This window comes from Solea solea, chromosome 15 (assembly GCF_958295425.1).
Source record: "Solea solea chromosome 15, fSolSol10.1, whole genome shotgun sequence".
Lineage (NCBI taxonomy): Eukaryota > Metazoa > Chordata > Actinopteri > Pleuronectiformes > Soleidae > Solea > Solea solea.
This window is the reverse complement of record NC_081148.1, coordinates 12,964,975-12,989,745: the sequence shown is the minus strand read 5'-3', so window position 1 is coordinate 12,989,745 and position 24,771 is coordinate 12,964,975. Positions and strand designations below refer to the sequence as shown.

Sequence of the window (24,771 nt, the reverse complement as noted above, 5' to 3'; positions counted from 1 at the left end):
AAGTATCATACATTATACATTATACTGGGTGTAAACCTCTAAATCTCAAGACTACAAAAGCTCCAGCAGAGGACCAGCAGCTCCTCCCTCAACAAAGATTATGTCATCAACTCTTTATAATCATCTCTCCAGCAGGTGCCCAGAAGCTGCCGACACTGCTCTGCTTCACTTTCTTCTCTGATCTGAAGCCCTTGCAGTTCATGCTCACAGACAGCATGAAGTGCCTGAACAACCGTGCCGAAAGTCACCTGAGCGGACAGGTGGAGTGCGAGTTGGACAGTGTGGGCAAAGGTGCGTGGGTGAACCAGGGCTACTGTGGTTCTCCTCCACCTCCGCCCCGCGCTGTCAGCACCATCTACAACCCTCAGCCTCTATTCCAGGGCTCCATGGACAGCATGTACAAGCTGGACAGCCCCAGCCCATTCCACCATCCACCTGAGGAACCACTACCCACTGAGAAAAGTCTGAAGAAAAAACAGAGAGGCTGCTGCTCTTTTATCAAAGGTAAGATTAAGTCACACAATTTGTTATCATCAATTCTATATCATGACAGGTCTTTACAAACACCACACCAACAGAAGTGTATTTGTGTCTCATGTCTGACGGTTTAAATTGATATTTTGTGTAGGGTTGTGGGGCACAACGTTGACGGAAAACACCTCCGACAACAGGGAGCTGTTTGTCCGAACCACACTACGGGAGTTACTGGTCTATGTGGTGTTCCTGGTGGACATATGTCTCTGTAAGTGTCCTCCTTATACTAAGATGTTTACCTCGCACTTACTGCAAGAACTTAGTGCTACAAAGACTTCACAAAGCATTCTCCAACATATGACACAAGAATGTTTGTATGTAAAAAAAAAATGGAATATTTTGTTATTTAATGTTGTTTTAAATTAGGTTTACGCCTGAAATTACCTCCAAACACTATGACGCCAAATGCCCTTTTGCCTTTGTATTTCAGTGTATTTTCAATGAAGGTAATGAGATATTTTCTTTAATTGTTGCTGCTGTTATGTACACCAATCCCACTTTTCAATGCATTTCCATAAACTATTTGTTTTAGCCGATCACTGCTCACCACTCGGCAGGAAGTTACTGTATAGGGCACTTTGGGCTGTTGATATACGCTGCTTTAATGCCTACCACCACAAATGCCCCTCCCATTCTTCCACCTGTGAGCCATTGTCCAGCTGAGCATTAGGAGAGAAAGGGACATGGGCACTGCTCTCTTGCCTTTTAGCGATAAGAGCATTAGGCCTCGTCCATTGTTTCTTTGTCTGCCTTAGATTTACATTCTTTGATGGGACTATTTGTGTCAGACCAGCGTGCTCTCTCTTCAAACAAATAATAGCATCTGATCTGGATCTATTTGACAGCAGTGACATAAACACGGCCAAACAAGAGTCCTCAATGAGGCATTGCGTGTCTGCTTCTGAGCTGTCTTATCTTAGACCGCTCAATGGAGCAATGTTAAAAGCCGAGCCTGAGCAAAGAGTGATAGGAATCAGCGATTGGGTGTTACCAGTGTGATTACGTTGTCTTTCAGTGACATATGGTATGACCAGTTCGAGCACCTACTATTACACTAAAGCCATGACGGACCTGTTTGTGAATACAGCCAGTGAAAGTGGGGTTAGGTTTCAGTCCATTGGCACCATGACCGACTTCTGGATTGTGAGTTTTCAGCCATTATTAATTCCTTCCATGGTCACTACAATGATTACAGTACATTCAATCTCAACCTGTGTGAATCCACCTTCTCATCATATGAACAGTATGCTCAAGGCCCATTACTGGACGGCCTCTACTGGACTAAATGGTACAATAACCAGTCACTGGAGAGCGGAGAGCGCTCCTTCATCTACTACGAGAACATGTTGCTGGGAGTCCCCAGGGTGAGGCAGATAAAGATCAAGAACAACTCCTGCAAAGTCCACACAGATTTTGCAGAAGAGATCACGGGATGTTTTGACGTCTACAACGAGAAGAAGGAGAATGACCTCGGCTTTGGCCTCATTAATGGCACAGCGTAAGCCTCTCTTATTGCTATCATCAAAGGGACACTGCACTGCAGTAAGAGTCATTGTTTTATTTAAGTGATTTCCATGCTCTTGTGTACACCTACAGCTGGACCTACCACACGGAGAAAGAGATAAAGGGTTCCTCTCACTGGGGCATGCTGACTACTTACACTGGAGCAGGATACTATCAAGATCTGAATCTCACCAAAGAAGATAGTGCTGTCATACTCAACGAACTGATGGACAACTTATGGCTGGACCAGGGAACCAGAGTGGTCTTCATCGACTTCTCCACTTACAACGCAAACATCAACATGTTCTGTGTTATCAGGTAAACGCAACAATGAAAAATAGCAACTTCACTCAGTAGTTGGTAGCGGTTCATTATTATATGTTTTCTACGCTTCTTTCAGGTTGGTGGTTGAATTCCCAGCGACCGGTGGAGCAATCCCTTCCTACCAGATCAGAACAGTCAAACTGATTCGCTACATTAACTACTGGGATTACTTCATCCTCGGTTGTGAGGTCGTCTTCTGCCTGTTCATCCTCTACTATGTTGTGGAGGAGTTTCTCGAGCTACGAATACACAAGTTCTCCTACTTCAAAAGCATCTGGAACATCCTGGACATTGTTGTCATAATGGTAAAAAAAAAAGAAAATGTGTTATATTTGTTTCAAACAAATTTGCTCCGGCCTCAAAGAGTTAAATTGTTCTCTTTTCCAGCTCGCCATCGTCGCCATCATATTCAACGTTTTCCGGACTGTCAAAGTGGACAAGTTGCTTGGCAAACTTCTGGAGCAGCCTGACATCTATGCTGATTTTGAATTCCTGGCATTCTGGCAAACACAGTACAACAACATGAATGCTGTGAACTTGTTCTTTGCGTGGATCAAGGTAAAGGCACTGGCATCTTTCATTTCAGGTCATTACTTTCATTACAAGTTTGTGACCCTGGTGTCAAACCAAACACTGTGTGCATGCTTCTTGTCCCTGTAGGTTTTCAAGTACATCAGTTTTAATAAGACCATGACTCAGCTGTCCTCCACACTGGGACGATGTGCCAAAGACATCTTGGGATTCGCCATCATGTTCTTCATCGTCTTCTTCGCTTATGCTCAGCTTGGATATTTGCTCTTTGGGACAGAAGTTGAATCCTTCAGCACCTTCGTAAAGTGCATGTAAGAAGTGTCAATCATGGCAGCTCAGTAGAACTGATTTAATTCAGAATGAACTCATCACATGTGCCTTCCATTCCTGCAGCTTCACACAGTTCAGGATTATTCTTGGGGACTTTGATTATGATGCCATTGACCGTGCTAACAGAGTTCTTGGGCCAATCTACTTTGTCACCTACGTCTTCTTTGTTTTCTTTGTTCTGTTGGTAAGTCATTCTGCTACAGAGGGTGGTTGACTTCAAAAGGCGGAAAAACACTAATCTCATAAATGTGTCCATGCACTTGTTTATCAGAACATGTTCCTGGCCATCATAAATGACACATATTCAGAAGTTAAAGAGGAGCTCTCATCCCAAAAAGATGAGCTGCAGATTACGGACATCATCAAGCAGGTAAAGCCAATGATTTAGATGTAGGCGGATTATTTGTGACGTTTTACAAGTGTTGTAAACCAAAAACTGTATATTTTTTGTGATTCAGAGCTATATGAAGACATTTATGAAGTTGAAACTCAAAAAGGAGAAAATATCAGACGTTCAGAAGGCCCTAAAATCTGGATCTGGAGAAATTGAATTCAGGGACTTCAGAGAAACTCTTAAAGAGTAAGTGACAAAATATCAAAAACAAAGGGACTTATTGTACTTACATGTTAAAGATAACTCACTGCTCTGATGATTTCATAGGATGGGACATGCTGATCATGAAATTTCTGCAGCCTTCTCTCAGTTTGACAGCGATGGGAACCAAGTTCTAGACGAAGCCGAACAGGAGAGGATGAAAATTGAGCTGGAGGAAAAGAGGGTTTGTTTGTACTCCATTTTTCCTTCCAGCTTGACAAACAAATTAATGTCTGCATCAATGTAGAAGGAGATGTTTTTACTATGCATTTGCCATTTTTTGTTAGGATGCTCTTAGCGCTGAACTTAACAATCTGGGAAAGAATTATGAGAAAGAACTGATGGAGAAGCCTGCTGTGACCTCCACTGAGCAGAAGAACCACTCCAGTCAAATCTATGTGGATCTGGAACAGTTTTTGAAGTGGGAGACTTTTTTAACCTATAACCCATGTTATGTCAAAGTGCATATTTTGCTTTTGAATAATGACAGCATTACCTTTCTCTCAACATTTAAGACTGACCAGACAGGTTCTCCACCTCGAAAGCTCTGTGAAGGGCATCACAACCAGGATTGACTTGATTGCAGAGAAACTGGGAGTGCATGAGAAAGCCAAATGGAACGAAAATCAAGGGAAATCTTCTGTGATCAATAAAAATGTGAGTATGGAAGCTGGTTGGGAAATTCTTATATTAAGACTAACATTCAAATGGAGGAGGTATTCAAGTCTTTTAAGCCATAATAACAATACAACAGAGCTGTAATAATTGGAGAAAAGTTAAAAATGTTTAATTTCCACTTACCTCTATCCAGAGCGAAGACACTGCGTCAGAAGGGAACATCCTGGTTTGTGTGGACAGAGACACAAAGGCCAATCTGTCATTCAGGAGACCAGAAGTTCGCACCACCTCCACATTTGACGGTCACATGTGACTAACGATCTGAGGCAGAATCATCATGCGTTATCTGGAAGTCAGCTGACATTTGAGAACGACGGGGTCACCCACAGACAATATTCTGTGATTCAAAGCTTTCCTATATTCAAAGTAAAGATTCTTCACATTGAAAACAACAGTTTGGACGCTCAGATCAAGATCATCGGTAAACTTCTGATTTACAGAATGCAAGGCTGAATGACTTCCCTTCAGCTACTCAGTTTAAGTCACTCAGTCTATTGTTATATGTAAATACTGTGTATACATGCATATTTTTTTGGAATTTGCTTTCTAGGCACCTTTACTAGGGCGTATATAATAAAATGTGTTTAGAATTATAGAGGACTACAATGTATGCCGTGGGGGAGACCTGAATATTAATCTGGATATTGTTAAGTGTTGTGGAAAATACATTTATTTCAACATTAGGTTAGAAATAAAAGGCAATGTAATACAGTCCATTATTAGGCAGTGCAATTAGCTGACTGACTAAATTAATGTTTGCTATGCTTTATTCAGTGTCATGTCAACGAATGTTAAAGTTACTGCACTGAATTACGTCGTTTAGTGAGACGGCGACAAATTAATTCATTATATTTTAAACTTGTTATATCATTTAGTAATTATTCAACAACTTCTCCCACATCCAGAACCTCATGTGAACATATATACTTGAAGATCCTTTGCGTCTTCTGTCCTTACAGAATTGTCCATGTGGAAATGGGTAGTCAAGTTATAAAGCAAACCCATCTATTAAAAGGTACAATCCTCAGTTTAATAATTCTGTATGCAGTAGAATTACTGTTGACAATTTTACAATGCGTTTGTGTATAAAGCTCAACTTATCAGTGTACATTAAATGCACGGAATGACCCGGTTGACGTATGTCTTTATTTGAAGTGACTTAATATTTTCCTGGAAACGGAAAAATGATTTCATCCTTTATTATTAAACATCACTTCAGTGGTTCAACTTAGATGAATTACTTGTCATAAAAGCAAATTGCCATAACATTCATTATTTTCAAGCAAGAAATATTGTACATGTCACAAGCCTGCAGTTCAAACTGATGCTTCATCTGCCTCCGGTCACATCCTGAAAATGGCACAAAGTCTAAGATGGGAAAATCTACATTACAAAAGAATTTAGATAAGGGGGCCCTTTAAATAACACAAATTAAGGCTTATGCATAAATTATATTGCTGAAATTTCATGATGGCATTTTATTTCATAACATTCTACCTACAGTATGTACATTATTTCCTGACTGTAATCAAGCTTCATATTTACACTCTCAGCCAACACGATCCTGTTTTGTTAAATGAACACCCCCCAATTTAAATGAAATAACAAAAACATCGTCAAGAATGTTGGCTTGTACAACAGGAAATAGGTGACATTACAAGGTGTGTGGTACACTGTACAGAATGGCACATATGCAAATAAAATCCAAATAGCAGGATAACTTTGCGAAATCCTCTTGCCACAATTAATCAGTGATGTTTAAAATAGTTTACATTGGCATATATGAAAACATTCTGCAAAATAGTGAGAAAATTCACAGGGCAGAAGAATAAATGATATATTTAGGAAACGTCCACTGATTCCACTTAATGGAATTACTATAAAATAAAAAATAATCCCAGTTTAAAGTTCAAGTGTGGACAGTCCGACACAAAGGTGTGGCTAAAAATGATGTAAAAACCTGACGCAGAGCAGTGGGAGGGGCTGGTTTTGGTGCTAAATTAAAGGAATACTTCACCGATTTGCATTTAGCTTTGTATTACTAGAATAGGGGTAGTATTTTTGAAAAAGTGTGCTTCCCAACCTCAGTTTCCCCTGAGTCAAGAAATATCTTTATTCTTTTTTTTGTTACGTGCCCACCAGTGACACTTAGTCCAAGCCTTGGTCTGAGGCTTGACACTGCAACGCTAATTCCGCACTTTTGAGGCCCACTCTTAGGGGGATGGGACCTCATTCCCAGAATGTAAACAGTGTCCGCCATCTTTGCTAACAGTTACGCTAACAGGACCAAGTGTCACTGGTGGGCAAATGACAAAGGAAAGAATTAAGATATTTCACAACTCAGGGGAAACTGAGGTTGGGAAGCACAATTTTTCAAAAAATAATACCCCTATACTAGTAATACAAAGCTAAATGCAAATTGGTGAAGTATTCCTTTAACTCTTAATTTTCTTTACAAACTTTTACAGCCATTGAAAGATATGACTATAAATTACTGAGGTTGGCAAAAGAATGAAAAATTAGAAAAAAATGTATTAATGATGAATTATTCCTTCTAGGAAACCAGCCCCAGAATCAGCACACACAATCAGTTAAATTTACAGGGTTGGGGTGGGGGTTGCACTGTATTTACAATATTTTCCTTGAACATAGAGCATGTACTACAGAGCCTTTCCGTTGAGACACAGGGTTATAAGTATGTCCAACCAGGCTCTACTGCAGTGTCAAATTAAATCTATCAAAAGTCTGCAAAGACCATGCCGATTACTCTGATACACAACATGAAAAACTTTTTTTTTTTTGCTTTGAGAGCCAAGTAGGTGAAATTTTCTTTGTACATAAATCTCACCAAAGAGATTCCACCTTACACTAAAATAATAATTTTGTCAAACTTGCTCGTACAAATTTTCTAACACATAAACTGACTAGGACTTCAACACACAAAGCATTTTGTTTTTAAAAAATATGTCAAAAACACAACCAAAATTTTCAGATATATGGCGTGAGCTAAGCCCATATCATTTTATAGCAGTCTGGTTCACTCTCGAGTATAAATTCATCAGACGTGCACCACGGGCATCCTGTTATATTACAAAAAATGTACTTATCACTGCTTAAAGACCCTCCTTTATATAAAATGACAGAAAACTATGACAAACAAACATTATGAAGAGTCCGTAAGAAACCAATACATTTGAAATATTCAAATATTACAAAACCTATTGGCAAACTGAAAGCAGATATATATTGCTGTAGTTTGATAACTTAAATATTTATATTATCAAGTTTGAGGTTTCAAAGGATTTAAATTCCAGTGGGTTGCTGGAGTAACATGATGGCTTCTAGCTCCAAACATCTGAATCAGTTAAGTTTATTTAATTTTTTCCTCATAGAATTTTTCTTACATGTTTAAGTTGTCAGGGCAATTTGTTTTTATAAACTACACCAATCTTTTGATGGGGTTTGGCTCTTCATGAGTGCGTCCAGTAAACTTTCTAGTACTGTAAATCGTCTCGACTCATGAAAACACACATTGGTGTGTCTTTTAACATCTACTACAGAAAGAAATATGGGTTGCTTGGCTTTCCTTTAGAAGGCCAAGAGCATTTTTCCAAGACAGATCTCATCAAATATTTGTTTCAAGTCCAAAGTGAAATTAAAATAGACATTTTAAAACACAACAGTTTAACAGACTTTAGAGCAACTATTGGCTGCAAAGGCTTTGTGAATGTGCCCCCTCCTGCCTCTCTTCTTCAAAGCTGTCCAGTTAAGGGTGCTGTGTGGTCTAAAGGGTGTTACACTTTGGTTTGGGCCAGCTCACTGTGTTTGGTAGCCCGCCATGCTGAAGTTGGCCAGGTTGGACATTACTTGACCAGTTGGGGCTGCAGCCTGTGCTGAAGGAGATCCAAAGTTTCCCACCCAGGCTGGTGACTGGGACTGCCTGTCAAGATCACACAAATACTGAATTAAAGTAACTACTGTGACTTATGTTCATCGTGTACTAACTGTACAAACATCAGCTGTGCCGTAAAACAAACTGATGCACTCAGGCTGAAGGAAAAATATACAAAAGAAAACAAGACTTACTCCACTCCAAATCCTTGCTGGTTCCATGTCTGGTTGTACATGCTATAGGAGGGAACTTGCCAATTGTTGGACACATACTGGCCAAACTGCTGCTGTTGCGGACTTCCATAGAACTGGTTCCATTGTCCCCACTGACTGTACTCAACCTGGGAAAAACCAACAGATGCAAATATGTCACAATTGTAATATTTCTGTTCAGTGACCATAACATCAATAAGATATTGGATCACCATTGGAGACTTAATGGTTTCAGATTATCCTTGTGGCTCATGGGTTAAGACACCAACCATTGCACTGTCCATGGTTCTGGTTTTACCCGAGACAAGTGTAACTTGTTTTCCCCCTTATCTCCTCTCATTTACTGTTTTCTCTTTCAATACGGTATCTGTTTTATCATATTAAATTAGCTAACAAATACAATGTCCATACCTGCTGTGGACTTTTTGCAGTGTCGGGTGATTCTTTTCCCCAGTAGCACTTCACTGTATTTCCTTCAATGAAAGTACCATTTACTGAAACAATGGCATGGGCAGCACTGTCATGGGAAGAAAATCTGAGAAGAAAAAAAGCAGCTTAGCAGTGCAATTTATCTCACATCATTCCTGATGAGCAAGTCAGAAAATACAGAGTATTAAAACTACAATCTGACGGGTCCATCATCAAAGTACAAGGGTGAGGCTTTAGAAAACATGCCAATGACACAGAGTCATGTCAAGTGTTTGTGTTGACATCTAGAGGCCAAACTTAGCAATAAACTGAGACACTACCTGATGAAAGAGTATCCTTTCTCCGGAAAAACCCTGATCTCCATTATTTGACCAAAAGGTGTGAAGGTCTGTCGCATAAGGTGTTCTGAAAGAACCAAAAAGAAACAGGTTTATATAGTTAATTCTTGGGGTATTTGATGAAAGTGGAAAAAATAGACTTCGAGAGATAATACTTGCCTGATAGTCCTAACTGGATCCCGCCACAGTAAACGGTACAGTTCTTGGGACTGGACTGATTCAGTACATCCTCAAACCTCAGCTGCTTCGAAGAATCTGAAATAAAAAAACAAACGAAATTTGAAAAAGAACAATCAAATTTCAAACCTCAAATGCACACGGGTGACATACTGCACATGATAAACAAATATCTGAAAATCCATGGACCTTAAGTAGAGTATTCAAAACGTATCTGGCTGACCTAACTAAGTAAACACAACAGTGAGCAGAACCTGTAACTCATTTACACCCAATATGAAAAATGCATTTTCTGTGACTGGATTGCAAATAAAACTACAGATGTAAATGCAACATGACAAACTGAGGGCAGACTGGGATGCTATTAGCCACACTGGACACTAGTGTATGTAATTATATTCTCAATTCACATACAAAAACTATGTATGTGGGCAAGCGTTCCAAAAAATCAAGGAAGCAGCAAGTAAGCAACTAGCAACCAAGAACTAATAACACAAAAAAAGAAAACCAGAAGATGAGTATTTTCCTTAGTCCTCATGATATTCACGATACCTAAGAAAGAAGTGAAGAGGAAGCCAGTTGAAATGCACCATCATCTTCTATTTTATTAACTTGCAGTCAGACAACTCCAAATGAGAATGGTAAAGTAGGTGGTGCATAGAAGCTAAAAGATAGACAGTCTGCAAACTCCAGCAAAATCCTAGGAAAGGATCTAATCACCAAAAATAGTTCCATGTGTGAGTGTTCAGTTGTTGTGGGCTTGAAGACTTACTCTCCTGAGAACTCTTTGGAGCTGGTGGTTTACGCGTTGCCCAGTTGGTTCTGATTTGGCGTCCTCCCAACCACTGTCCGCCCATGTTAGCAATGGCATTATCTGCATCCTACAAATCCAAATCAAAGACAGTTATTTCCCAGGATTAGAGTATCTGAAAAGTATTTTAGTCACCAAAATCAATTCAATATAAGCAATTACTGATTTTAAACCAAGTAATATTAAAAAAGACTAAGAAAACAAACTGTAATGTTAAACTATTTAGAGTTGTTGTGAATGTAGTATTAACTATGATTTACGATAGTAAAATAAGATGATAAACAGAAAATTGAAATAACCTTCAGTCTGAGTTGTTGCATCGGAACCTTACCAGTTTGTTGTAGAAGGACACAAATCCATACCCCTTTGATTTGCCTGTCGCCATGTCCTTCACAACACGAGCATCCCTGCAGGAAAATGTTAAAACAATATCAGTGCTCTTCTCATTTTAAATGCGTCAAACTAAAACGAACCACGCAAAACACACTGAACTGTGAATCCTCTACTCTGTCCTACATAAAGATATATTAGCTATGATGACCTCTTACTGAGCACTGACTCAAAATGTAACACTCGGAAAAAACAAAAAAAAAAACAAAAAAAAGTACAAATGCATGCAGCCTACAGTCTAAATAATAATTTTAGATGTATTAATTAATGGATGTTCACCTCTAGAGCACCACTTTTGTTCAATGCTCTTAAAACTATTGATTTAAATTCACAAAAGGAAGTGATCATATGAATTACCATGCATTCTTAAAATCTGTTGTTGGTGCTCTTCCTACAGTAGCATATATATGTATAGAGAATATATGAAAAGAGAAAAAAAGGAATTAAACGGCATACATGGCCTGTTAACAGATTTCTTTATTTTTCCTGGTCAATTCTTTACCACCAATATGGAGTATGGAGTTTGAGGAGCTGCAAATTTTGAGAAATTGACATTTTCAGTAATTTTGTAAAAGGATCATTAGGCTGCAAACAACACTATGAAAATCAAAATGAGACAATTTAAACAGAAATTTACTAGACTGACTACATTGCCTAGTGGATTTTGTTCATCTGGGCTAAGTCATGTTAAAACATAGCATCTACAATTAAAGACATGTGGAAAGAATGGAGTAAATAGAGGTAAAAAAAAAACTACATCTGTGTCTCCAGAGTGCACAGTTCCTTGCTGTGCCTTCAAGCTCCTGTCCAATCCTATGAGCATTTCTGTAAAATAACCAAAGTGCTATTACTTCACTGAGACCCACAACTAAAAGCTATTCAGGTTCAACACAAAGCTTAGATTTTGCTGACACACTGTACAATTTACTTACCACATCATAAATGAGTAAGGAAAAGCAAGCATCAATTTAAGGCAAACACTTCAGCCGTGAAAAGTACACAAGGAGTAAATAGCTGGAGTCAGGTACTTGGTGGCTTACACTAAGTGTTATAACATTTGATAACTTAAATGACTTTGTTTCAATCTGTAAGTGTTTTTAAAAAAAGAAAGTAATCTGTATGTTAAAAAATACCCACTGTTAGATGCTTAAATTATCTTTGTCCATTATTAACTATGTTTACATGCATGATATATGTGGATATGGTGTCCTAATACTTAATCACATAATAGAAATTTGACAAATAATTAAAAATCAAACAAAACGAACACTAACAATTGCTGTAAATAAAAAAAGGGCTTATCATACAAGTTTGTCAAATTAATAATGTATTCTTTCAGGGCTTACATACAGTACTAATTTGCAGAACCAGTTAAACCAAGCCAGTTCAGTGCCAGTGGATCAAAGTTTGAAATTATGAAATTCCAAACATATTTTAGGTGCGTATCTTTATGCACACACACACACACACACACACACACACACACACACACACACACACACACATATATAGTTGTATTTACAGTTTAGACAATACTCATGTGCATGTAAACATGGCCATAGATGGCAAATCAGTCAGCATGGACTTAGAAAATACATGATTGAAATTCCTTGTCTAAGTGAAAGAAATCAATGTGTTTGCATTAAAGCAATGAAATTATTGAAGTCAAACTAATAAATAAATGTAATTAAAATAAAAATAACTTACGAGATTTTCCCAAAAGGTGCAAATGCAGACTTGATATCCTCAGTGGAAATTTCAGGACTCAGATCACCCACAAATACATGGAAGTGATCTAGAAGAAAAACAAAAGAAAGAAACCACTTAATATTGTCTAATCTTTAGCAGTGACTCAATGTAAGAACACTTACTGGATGTATCTTTCTTCTGGCAACTTGGAGTGGTGGCCCAATTCACTTTGACCTCCTGAAAGCAGAGAGTTCACAGAGAGCAATTGAAGCCATGACAGACTGAAGAACAAGGACCACAGGGAAAATTTAACAACAAAATAAACTCCCTAACTCCACTCATACTTTGGGAACAAAAAAGATGGCCTACCTTTCCTAATATCTTTCTCCCATTCATGGATGCAAGGGCTGATGCAGCATCTCTGTGTTCAAAGAACTCCACAAAGCAATAGGGGTCATTGCTTGTATGCTGCGTGGGACAAATTCAAACAGAGCCGTTTAATAACAATGACAGAAAACAAGAACAATGCTGAGTGGTGTACTGGGATCACAAAATGTAAATAAAAAAAGTGCTCATCAAGAATCGAATCTTATTCTTGATGAGCAACTGTCCTTTCATTCTTAAATTCCATAAAGTACAACTAACTGTCTTAAAGGAATTGGGGCACTCTGAATTCTTTATTAAGTATGGATATTTTCTTTAGAGTTAAAACCATCGTGATTTGATCACATGGATGACATCTGAATATAAAACAAATAGTATCAATCAATAAACAACAAACCAAAATGGTAAATCAAGTAAAGACATGTCAAGCAAAGAAAAAACAATATTCATCAACAAAATTTCTCTGGGGACAACATAAAAAAATGATTTGAATAGTGACATTACTGTGAATTTTAAACAGCAGTTGAAAATGTAGGTTTCACTATCATACACAGCTGTGATTTAAGTGCAGTTCAAAATTTGTATTCACATTTCTCAACAGTGGAGGACATATTAAAGATCTCTATCAGTTCTAGTTTTTTTCTAGGTTAAAATGGGACTTAGTCCATCAATAAATGTGAACAACAGGACAGAGGACATAGAAAGAAAATAAAGATAAGTACAACCAAAAACCAACAAAACAAACGTTGTGGCGGCTCACCTCTGTGATCATTTTACAGCTTTTACAAGGTCCTATCTGGGTGAAAAGTTGCAGGATCAAAATTTCTGTTACCTCCCTGGAGAGGTTTCCCACATACCTGCAAGGAAACAGGAGATCATTCATTTAAGAGCCGTTACAGTTTCAGGGAACAATACACGATTTAACAGTGATACTAAAAAAGCACCCAAAAAATTAAGATAGATTAACACAAATGATCAAGTTATACAGACAATGAACAACAACACCAGGTATTGTGACTCTAACCTTCACACTACAATAACAAATAATAAGTATGGAGCACATCGTTACTGTTTGTACACCTTTTCTGATGGATTGAGCTGCACAATATATTGAATAATTATGAATACCGCGATATCAACATGCGCAACATACCGTTCTTGGGCAGCTAACCTTGAAAAGATTAGAATTGAATTGTTCATATAACGTGAGGTACGTTAGCTTAACCCATATTTTAGTTAATTAAACATGACCTTGAATAAACGACCTCGATATTCGCGAGGCAAACGTTTATGTTGTTTAGCAGCTGTGCTGACTAGGTACAACGGCTAGCTAGGTTAGCCACCGGTTCCCGGCGATAGCAAAGCAAACGCACATTTAAAATTTCCACATTGAAATTACTTACAGTGTTTTTGGGTAGCATTCGTCGTCCATTGTCGATCCTGACAGTCACCAGATACACAAACTTCAGCTGCAAACTAGTAATCGAACGACGACCGATTCCAGCGTTCGCAGCTAGCTAACTTGCTTTGAGACTAGCTAACCGGGCGGCATACGTCACGCGGCGAGTGGAGAGAACGTGCGCGTGCGTGGCTGAGTGCCCAGGCGCGGTCAGGGTGAGGCAGCATAAACATCCGTCAACTATTTTCAGTTTCTTACACGTCTGTAGTGCAGTTTTATTTATTAGCCAACACTTTATACCTACAAAGGCCACAACTACTTTTTATTTTAACATAGCTGATGATGATGCATGGAGGCAACTGACTTGACAGACTTTTATTTTGAAGTGGGACGCAAAAGAGTAGGCTTGTTTTAATCACCAGGGTGCGACTGTAAACGACCGCGAGTTGAGTCACATGCATTATGACTAACAATCTTATTTTACAAACAATTGTTTATACAAACAATTTTGTTGTCATGTTTTATTGTCATTGAACAGCAAAAATACATTTTGATAATCAAGCAAAACAACAAGTGATCTATGTAAAGGGTACTAAACCAGACTAAGAAACTAATATCTGATGTACACATCTAATTTAGAAAAAAATAATGCTATTTCTAGCTTTAAAATGCGGTAAATATGGGGATAAATAATACTAGGGCTTACAATCAATAACACAAGGCAAGATCTTTTTTTTTTGGTCCTACATCAGGGAAATATGTGCTCCATGGACAGTGAAAAAAACAAAGATGATAAACAGTAAACATATATCATCGAAATATGCAAATAAATAAATAAAACTAAGCTTATTATAAAATACAAACAAGAAATAGAAATAACAATATGTACTGAACAGAAAAAAACAAAAGCACATAAATAGATTTATACCTTTATGTAGACACATGTTGCTGTATACCACAAGGTGTTTTTAAAACTAGCACTAGGGGGCGCCAAGGATGGACAGTTTCAAAAATTGTATTTAATAGTTTTACATACATTTTGACAGGTATTTATTTATTATTTATTTACTGTACATTTACACACCTGTGCCATGACTTAGTTTTAAGAAATGTTCATCAAAATTACTAAAGGTTTTCTTTTCAATTGCTTTTCATATTGACCACAGTTCCAACTGGTGTTAAATAAGTGAGGTATTTTACTTCATTAGAGGTCCCCTGAGAGGGGTGAAGGCAGGACAAGATGATTGGTGATAATATCAGAAAGTATCAACAGCTATGTTGTTCGCTGGGCTTGCCAGAGATGCCCCTGACATCTTAGCATGTGAATGTTCCGGAAACATGCCAGAATATTCCAGAAAGATCCGGAATCTGATAATCATTTATCACTGTGTTAGTGTTTGCAGTGACTCAATGTATCAACTAATGTGTACAAATGAACAATCGAGGGCTGACTGGACAATTAAACAAAAATATATATATATAAAACACATATATACACACACACACACACATTTAAATGCATCTCAGGAGCTGAAAAAGCGCTCTACAAAAAAACCTGTACATATTCTCGAATACTATGTTTAACAACCATTTTCAGCAATTGGCTCTACATACTATGCAATGTAGGTTTTGGTATTTTGGTTCCTTCATGTGTAGGTGTTAAAACATCAAATTAAAAATGTAAGTATCTCCAAAAAATAAATGTGGTGGCCTCAGATGAATCAGGAAACATATTCTGTGTAGTATGAAGCTGGATTAGAGTACTCCTATGATTAAACTCTGTCATTTGAGCTGTCACCCGGCCCACACTATTATTTTGGCACCACTGAACCACATAATTGTGCATCAAATCATAGCAAAATCAGACTGGGTTCCCTTCAGACAAAATTTGTCATGTGGGAGTCTGAGTACATTTCTCTGGGGGATCTTTTTCCTGTTAGAAAGGCCTAGGATTCCCTCGTCATTAATATCACACAGAAATCAATATGGTGTTCAGGACATTCAGGGAGTCTCTGCAAATGTTCTTCCTTTAAATTAACAAAATACAAAGTAATAACACAATATCAGCAGACGATCATGGAATTCTGGTATAAAGTAAAAAAAAACACAATTTATGCAAAAGAAGAGGGAAAAGTGACATGTATTAATTTATTAGGGAATACATTGCTGTTGTTTTCAAATTATTTTTGATTAGGTTTACTAATTTAATTACAGAATTAATTTCCAAGGGGAAAAGGTGAGAAACAAGGGAATCATTTAGAGGATTGCTGCTTGTGAATAAAAAAGTCTTCTATACATTAATAAATGACTGATTTTTATTATAATAATTTGGTATATTTTGCAATCTTGTATAAATATCTTACCTTACCAGAAAATAATTGGTAGAAGTTAGTCACTTTTTATAATATTATTTAAGTGAAAGTCTATGACATTTACTGTATTTATGTATCAAAAGTATTTTTCTGATAGAAAATGTACTTACATTTTAGAAGTAAAAGTCTTAAAAAAGTGAGGGGTTAGAACTGAGCCATGGTAGCTCAGAGGTAGGGCGAGTTGTCTTTCTCCTGGAAGGTTGAGGGAATTAGAGGAAATCTAGTGGAGTAAAAGCAAAAGTTGCAAGAAATATAAATATTAAAGTAAAGTACAGATACGTGAGTGTTGTACTTATGTAAAAGGTGAGGTTTGATTTGATGTTATATTATATGCACAGTGGAGCACATCGTTAAACTATTTTTAATTGATAAAGACTGTTCATTTGTCAGGTTGTTTTTTTTACTCTGTTCAAGTCATTTGGATGAATGGAAGCTCGCAAATTGCGGACTAAATTGAGCTTCACACTCTTGGGGCTCGACTCAAGCACAGAGGTTTAGATTGTGTCAGTCGAGGGTTCGATCGGCGACATAACAAGTTGGAGAACTCACGCCGCGGGAGCAGCAGCAACAGCAGCAACAGCCAGCACCATCCGCCCCCACCATGAACCTTGGGCGGTCACTGTTCGCTCTATTTCGAGAAACTTCCAGCCCACTTCACCACGTCACTTAAACCTTTAAAGCGTCCGTCGCCCATATAAAATGTCTCAGTATTCGACAGCAAGCCGCAACATGAACGGCATGAAGACACAGTCGCCGACCCTGACGATGGCAAACAATGACAGCGAGCCTCTGCCCCTCGGCTGGGAAGTAAAAATCGACCCTCACACGGGATGGCCCTTCTTCGTGGACCACAACAACCGCACGACAACCTGGAATGACCCTAGACATGACACAAAAAAGGTAAATGAATAAATTAAAGAAACAGAACGGCGGGATAAAGTTGGTTTTGTCGACGTAAACGGCTAACGGCGGTAAACTCTTTTGACAGTTATTGTTCGTGCGTGGCGTGACAGGCTGTGGATCAGTGCTACATCACTGTTGTATATTTGTCTTGTTGACTGTAGGCCTGGTATGACACCGTTACCCCCCCTCACAGACAGCTCATAAGACTATTATAACGGGTGATATGTTCCCGTGTGTCATGATCTCATACTATTATTACTCGATGACTCAGTCTTGCAGCGTGTAAAGGCTACGTATGTTGAGCTGCCAGTATTTCGATAACATGGCTTTCAAGGTGGGAAAAAACACTGCGACGTCGGCTCATATTAAACTTTTTCCTTACAAGGATTGGAGCTGGTGCGGTTCACGCTGCCCGTGCTGTCTCTGTGTGTGTGTGTGTGTATGTGTGTCTGTCTCTGCCCTGTGGATCACATTCAGCTGTATTTGACACAAGAGACTGAGAGATAGGTCTGCTGAGGAAACCAGTGTGAGCTGAACTGAGCTTCACACAAGCTGCCAGTTGGTAATCTTTCGTCTCAGAGACAGACACCGTTGTCCAAAGTTAGTGTCCCGACGAATCTGCTAGAAAGACACAGCTGTCAGGGGATAAAATTGGTGCAGTGGTGTGCTGGCTGTGTGTGCAGTGTACTCAAATGGCAGAGGGCAAAGGGTCGTTCACAGCTATTTCATAACTTTGGACTTTAAGGAGAAATGCCAGTGGTCCACATCTTAACACAGTTCTCTGGGTTTTGTTTTAATGCCATGCTTACTTTTTAGATATGGTATTGTCAAAGAGCCAAACTATCTGTTGACCTGTTGCTTGCACCTTTCTATAGTTGTGAAAACAACACTGAGAGTAAAAAATACAAATTACAATCTACTTTCGAAAAAGTAAAATTCTCATGTATAAAATCCAGTAATGTGTTATTTGTATTCCCTTTAATATCACAATTATTGTTCCCAATTGGGACTTGCCTGTACTCTGATTACTAATAATTTAGTTCAATAGAGATTCTCATAATATGATAAGTTTGGGGGGTATTCAGATAGTTGTGTAGAGTTTAAAAAAATCTGGAGGGTTTGTTGACAGAATTAATGGGGGTGGGAATCACACGGTGCCATACGAATACATTGTCCATGATACCAATAATACCACGATACAACCATTCAATATATCGCAAGACTATCACATAGCGATACATCATATCTGTCTAACTGAAGAAAACAAAACATCTGTGAAAAGTTAAAAGTACAGGATTATTCACAACATAGAGAACAAAGTGCATAAAGTCTATGTATTGAACGTGGATAACGCCATTATCCCACAGTAAACTCCCTCTTCTTCGGCCAGGAAACGTCTACCAAAGTTTCCCTCATTAATTTGAGCAGCTGTGCCGTGAGGAGACATCAAGTAGTGGCGAGTGAAACTGGCAGGGACTTACTAACTTTAGAGCGTCTTAATTTTAATTAAAATATCGATATTTGCCCTGGTATATTGATTAATGTTTCGCAGGAGGAAGATTAATAGATTTTGACCCAGCCCTAGAAATTAAAATAAATTACCCATAAGTATGTTTATATGGCTTGTCTGTAGCAGTGGCAAGATCGGCTATAGAATGGATGTTCTTGAGTGCGCTTGGGAGAGTCAAAGTTTGTGTGCACATACTGTAAGTTTGTGTTAGGACAAAATGAAACACAAAAGACTAGTGAAGTTGGCTAAATGCACAAAACATTGGCTGCCTCTGACACATGAGCAGCTGGCTAGCATGGAGAAATGGCTCCATGCTAGCCAAAAAAAGTCGGATGCTAAAGACTAACAAGAATCAAGATGTCCCTCCTGATAATCCCACAGCAGCACCTACACAAAAGGGAACATATCAACCCGTCTTTTTGTGGTAAATAAAAGTTGCACTAAGTTTGCCTGATGCAGTTTTAATTAATCAGTGACCATGGTTAAAATCTTGCATTCATTGTTTACTACTTTATCCTCCACATGAGGGTCGCAGGGTAGCTATTAGCAATCCCAGCTGTTATAGGGTGAAAGGCGGGGTACACCCTAGACAGGTTAAAGGTCCATCGCAGGGCAAACATATATATATGTTATATATATATATATAGAGACGAACACTGTGCAAATTACATTAATAGACAGACAGATAGAAAATAGAAAGCCCAGCCAATGTGACAGAATGTCCCAAACTGCTGTTTGTCCTTCTTCTGTGAACAGGGCTACACAGCAGCAGCTGTCTGGCGGTGCAGGGGAGGAGGGGGAACATTTTTTCCTTCCGACTCATCAGTTCTTCAAGTAAAACTGAACACAGTTAAATGTGAATAATCGCAGAGACTGTGGTGCAGAGACATCTCGGCTTCACAGCTGATCTGACCAGAGCTGTGCATCAGGACAGTAAACCAACCTGCCCACTGAGCTGACAACAGACAAATAATTATTATTTACAATTATCATTACAAAGGAACAGCTTTTTACTTTGCCAGTTCCCCTCATGAGTTGTGACTTGAAAATGTTGAGAACCACTATTAGGAACGGGACAATGTATTTAATATTGCCACTCATCACGATTAAAACTGCCAATATAATAACATGTGAATAATTTAAAAAAGGTGTCTAGCTTGCCAAAATATGGCCGTAGACATTTACTTTGAAATACCACAAGGGAGAGTCTGAAACTTTCCAGTCATTCCAGGACCTCATGACTTATACTGATTACAAATATACTTTTTTCATCTAAAGACTTAATTGTTATGATAAGAGGAGAAGAAATCTATATTCCAAAGCCATTGCTGACCTATACCTGTATTTGCTTTGGTTCACAGAAGAAGAAAAGGAAAGAAATTTAACATGGTGTCTATTGACTGTGTTTCAGGTAAGAGACGTGTCTGCAAATGGTCCTAACATACCACCAGACCCAAGCCCTATGGAAACACAGAAGAATTTTGTAAGGGAGATGAAGCACCCCATCCTTCGCCCTGGTTATGTTCCCATCCCAGTCTTCCATGAGGGGGCAGAACTGAGGCAGCAACAGCATCCATGTTACGCCTACATTCAGCCAACCACTGCACAGAATATCCGCACGGAGGGGCGAACGCCTTCCCCAACACCTGGGCTCCACTGCAGGCCCCGATCACCCTTACATGGACCCTCTGAGAGTTGTTCTCCTGATACTGGGATGGTCGGCTCACCTGTTTCACAAACAGCAGAGGTAGAGTTTGACAGGTTTAAAGAATACATCATGCAGAAATGTACAATATTTTGTATGTAGAGCTTTTAAACTGGAAACAAATGACAAAAAATACTGACTGTACATTGTCAATTTCATTTTTTTTTTTTTTTCCAGCTTTACACTGCCCCACATCACCAACCCTCGCGGCCCAGCAGCACTGGTCTTCAGGCTGGTTATATCACTATCCCAGTGATCCATGAGGGTGGAGGAGGTTCAGTACAAACACAGGCTCAGTTAAATCCCTCTGGCTACTCTCAGCGTGACCCCTTCTCAGAGCAACAGCAGCCCTTTCATCGCCTTCAGACGGACGAATGGCCTGGCTACTCTGCAGCAATGCAGTCCCCCCGGGAAAGGGCATCTCCGATACTGCTTCCCCAGCATCGTGATGCTGCTTCTATTCACCTACCACCTCATATTAGAAGCCATTCACCTATCATAACACAAGTGCTTGGAGAAAGACCACAGGTGATTTAACATTTAACACGTTTTCACTTGGATTTTTCTTGTGATCATCAATGTTTGGTTTTATTATGTACAGTATATATTGACTTAGATTGTTACACACCATCCTAATGACTTATTTTATTTTTAACTCCAAAGGCTCAGCAGCATGTCATCACAAGAGACCCTGCCCAGAAAATGGAGCAGGAACAACAAAGCACGCAGCAGAAACCCGAGAACATGCAGCTCCCCCAGCCACTGCACACAGAAGCCGAGGTCCAAAAGCCTCAACAACCTCAACACTTCCAACAGCTTCCACCTCAGCAACCGCAGTTCCAGCAACCGCAGTTCCAGCAACCGCAGTTCCAGCAACCGCAGCAGTTCCAGCAACCGCAGCAATTTCAGCAACCGCAGCAGTTTCAGCAACCGCAGCAGTTCCAGCAACCTCAACATTTCCCACGGACACCATCTCCAACATCTCCACAGCCTCAGCAGTCTGAACAGTCACTGCTGGCACCGCAACAGTACCTGCCGCCCCAGAAACCAGAGCAACCACAGCAACACATGGCTGATATTAAAGTTCAAATACCTCCACCATCAGAAGCCCATGACATCACAGTTGATCCCCCAGAGGTACCACCTGTAAAGGTAGAAGATGAACAGGCTGCTCAGTGCCCAAGTCATCCAGGTTTGACTAAAGTAAGGCAGATAGTTGAACGGGTTGCTAAACTGGAGCATGAGGTGAAGTGTTTTGATGGGAAGAAGAATGATAAGAAGTACTTGTTACTTGAGGAACTGCTGACCAAAGAGCTTTTAGCGCTGGACTCGGTTGACCCAGAGGGTCGTCTAGATGTACGGCAGGCGAGGAGGGATGGAGTCCGCCTTGTTCAGAACATACTGGAAGCATTGGAGCAACTGGAGGAGCAGCAGGCTAAATCTGACTGTGAAACCACCATGGAGGGAGAGAGCCTGATACAGAAAGGAGAGCCCAGCATGATCACCAAGGAGAGTGCCGAGATGGCAAAGGAGATATCATAATAATGACTTCACACTTCATCATCAAGAGGAGAGGAAGATGGCCTGCTGTTCACATATTTGATAGTGAACAAGTGTTCTCTGGAGAAGTCTCCACCTCCTCTGTCTACAGCATTTGTAGAAGTTGCATGCATCAACAGTGTTGGTATTTCCTGCCATTCAGCACATTACGGATGGTAACTCAGTGCAATCATTTTCAAGCCAATGTTGTTGCCTTCTATGTGGTGCCAATGTGTTCAAATTAAGACAGTTGTCATGATCAATGTGTGTGACAACAATTTCTAGTCAAAGTTTGAATAAGAGGCCTTTATCAATAAGCGAAAGATAACTAGAAGTATTTTCTTAAGAGATGTTATATGGAGTGGCCTTTTGTCTCATTCAGATATTATATGGAGCTTTTCTTAATCCACCAGGTCAGTTAGTTCATGAGTGCAAACACTGGGGCCTCAAGGCAGAACTGACTGCAGAGAAGCACTTTCCCTGTTGTGGCCACACAGCCATGTTTGAGCTTCTTCATCACAGAACACAGTGATTATGTTTGTTAGATGCTGCTTTTTGGTGCATTGCTGATTTTGCCATCTTTGCACCCGGCCATCATTGAAATTGCTGACAGTACAGTACAGCAGCACTACAACTGAAATATAACTGCTACACAAGTTTTGATTGATGTGTTTGTGTGTGCATTGGTTTACTTGTTATTCAAAAACATTATATCTGTATTTATATATCATTATATAGTATTTTGGTACATTTATGAATGTATACTGATGAGCAGAGGTGAGATGGTGTGTCTTACTTGAGATTTTAGACAATCAGCACTTAGTGGTTGTCAGGAGCTGAAGATTGTCACAATGTCTTTGTATAGTTACCAAAGCCACAATCTGTAATAACACTGACACAGAAATGACCTTAAGCCTTATAAACATCAACTGTGAGAAAATGTCCAATTCATTAAGAGAGGAAAAACTTCAATTTAAAATAATTTTTCTTGTTTCCCTGATTGTTAAGTAGTGTATCCTAAGAGAGAGACTTGGTGTCACTGCCTAACACAACTTTACAAATTATGGATTGTGGCTTAGAGTTGATCATTTGTGTTGCAGCCTGTTGTGTTGTTGAAAGCAAGTCAATCTTATTGGTACAATTGATAATAAATTGTATTTGACATGGATTTTGCTGAATATTTTTGATTAATAATGATTATATATTTTGATATGAATGATTATCAGAATTAGGACTCTGGTATTGCTTTAAAGGCACTGTCCATAGTAAGGCAAACAACCTGCTTTATATTGTTGTCTTTTATGATTGGCTGCAAAATAATATAATATATATATCATGATATAATCAATCTTCTGTATTTTATGTCAGAAAAAAGTAAAAAACATGATTATTTTCAAAAGTTCGATGTGTAATCATGAAAGTTCTCAACATTGCACACCCACATACTGTATATTTACATTAAGGTCACATGAGACAAAAAACTTTCATATGAGATAGTGATTGCATAACAATAAAGAATGCAGGAAAACAAAGCTGCTGTTAATCATCATAGAAGAATAAGCAGTGTTAAAATTCTCAACTAACAGAGAATAGAGCCCAAAAGATCAAAGCCATGATGCAAACATTACAGAATTAAAGTTTTGTCAGGTAAACTGAAACACAAGAGGCAGTAATGCAACGTAATGGGAGTCAATGGCCATAAAACACCAAGAACAACAATAAAGGTAACGTTCAAAGGGATTTAATGCACTTGCTAAACAAACATCCTGAGGCAGGTTGGTTCAGTGAGAGGGTGTGAGGGTGTTTGTCAGGTGCACATTTATGATGTCAATCCCATTTGTATTCTACCTTATCCCAAATGTGCTCTATTAACCTGGGAGGAATATAAGACTGGAGAGGACACTTAAGTACATTGAACTCAATGGGCAGAGTCAGTGGCGAAAAAGATCTGCACAGACCACTCTCATGTCCTGTTTGAGGAATACCAGCTCCTGCCTTCAGGAAAGCCCAGAAGGAATAAATACAAACATTCATTCCTTCCTTACTCAATCACACTAAAAAATAATCCCCTAGGGAGATTGTTGAGTACATTTCTAAGGTTTTTAGGGACATATATTTAGAATTTTAGTGCATGTTATGGACTTACAGCAGCATTTTGGGGGGTTGGGGCCTTGTGCCCTAATGGACTAAAATGCTGCACCCTAAAGTGCCCTCATGAGTCACAAGATGCACACTTAAGTAGCATCTAGAGTGGCAAAAAAACAAGAGGAAGTGCTCTACTGGCTGCCATTAATTTGTGGCCTCTGAAGCAAAATTTTAATTAAAAACAATTGGATTGATTCTAAAGGAGTGCATTTCTAGTGGAGGAAAGTGATGTAGTGTCCTATAAGATGCCCTTCCAATCAAAAAGGGTGCCGTTATGAAGTCCCCTATTGCCCTAAGGGGGCCCAAAGGGTATCCTTAGAGGAAATAATATCCAGTACTGTATTGAAAATGCCCAGCTCGGTGATAAAAATGAATTAAACA

The 24,771-nt window shown here is 39.0% G+C and overlaps 3 protein-coding genes across 4 annotated transcripts; 2 read left to right on the top strand and 1 right to left on the bottom strand.

The window, feature by feature from the left end:
* The first annotated feature begins 159 nt into the window (after nucleotides 1–159).
* Nucleotides 160–5,624, top strand: pkd2l1 (polycystic kidney disease 2-like 1). Its single transcript, XM_058651911.1, has 15 exons — nucleotides 160–504; nucleotides 629–742; nucleotides 1,550–1,677; nucleotides 1,779–2,032; nucleotides 2,131–2,355; nucleotides 2,438–2,666; nucleotides 2,749–2,919; nucleotides 3,022–3,203; nucleotides 3,286–3,406; nucleotides 3,494–3,592; nucleotides 3,681–3,802; nucleotides 3,884–4,001; nucleotides 4,105–4,238; nucleotides 4,333–4,474; nucleotides 4,629–5,624. Exons 1-15 carry the CDS (start codon nucleotides 201–203, stop codon nucleotides 4,746–4,748), a joined length of 2,463 nt encoding a protein of 820 aa, XP_058507894.1. The 5' UTR covers nucleotides 160–200; the 3' UTR covers nucleotides 4,749–5,624.
* A 3-nt stretch (nucleotides 5,625–5,627) lies between these two features.
* On the bottom strand, nucleotides 5,628–14,393 carry tial1 (TIA1 cytotoxic granule-associated RNA binding protein-like 1). 2 transcript variants are annotated; one of them, XM_058651913.1, is made up of 12 exons: nucleotides 14,221–14,393; nucleotides 13,578–13,674; nucleotides 12,803–12,901; nucleotides 12,616–12,670; nucleotides 12,452–12,539; nucleotides 10,686–10,761; nucleotides 10,316–10,424; nucleotides 9,526–9,621; nucleotides 9,349–9,433; nucleotides 9,011–9,134; nucleotides 8,582–8,727; nucleotides 5,628–8,435 (listed from the first exon to the last, which is right to left on the bottom strand). In XM_058651913.1, exons 1-12 carry the CDS (start codon nucleotides 14,247–14,249, stop codon nucleotides 8,312–8,314), a joined length of 1,128 nt encoding a protein of 375 aa, XP_058507896.1. In that variant the 5' UTR covers nucleotides 14,250–14,393; the 3' UTR covers nucleotides 5,628–8,311. The 2 variants fall into 2 exon arrangements, with proteins under 2 accessions (XP_058507896.1, XP_058507897.1); XM_058651914.1 differs by lacking the exons at nucleotides 12,452–12,539; nucleotides 12,616–12,670; nucleotides 12,803–12,901; nucleotides 13,578–13,674; nucleotides 14,221–14,393 and adding an exon at nucleotides 11,201–11,446.
* A 2,756-nt stretch (nucleotides 14,394–17,149) lies between these two features.
* Nucleotides 17,150–22,919, top strand: bag3 (BCL2 associated athanogene 3). Its single transcript, XM_058651912.1, has 4 exons — nucleotides 17,150–17,488; nucleotides 20,413–20,748; nucleotides 20,884–21,234; nucleotides 21,370–22,919. Exons 1-4 carry the CDS (start codon nucleotides 17,288–17,290, stop codon nucleotides 22,246–22,248), a joined length of 1,767 nt encoding a protein of 588 aa, XP_058507895.1. The 5' UTR covers nucleotides 17,150–17,287; the 3' UTR covers nucleotides 22,249–22,919.
* The last annotated feature ends 1,852 nt before the right edge of the window (nucleotides 22,920–24,771 follow it).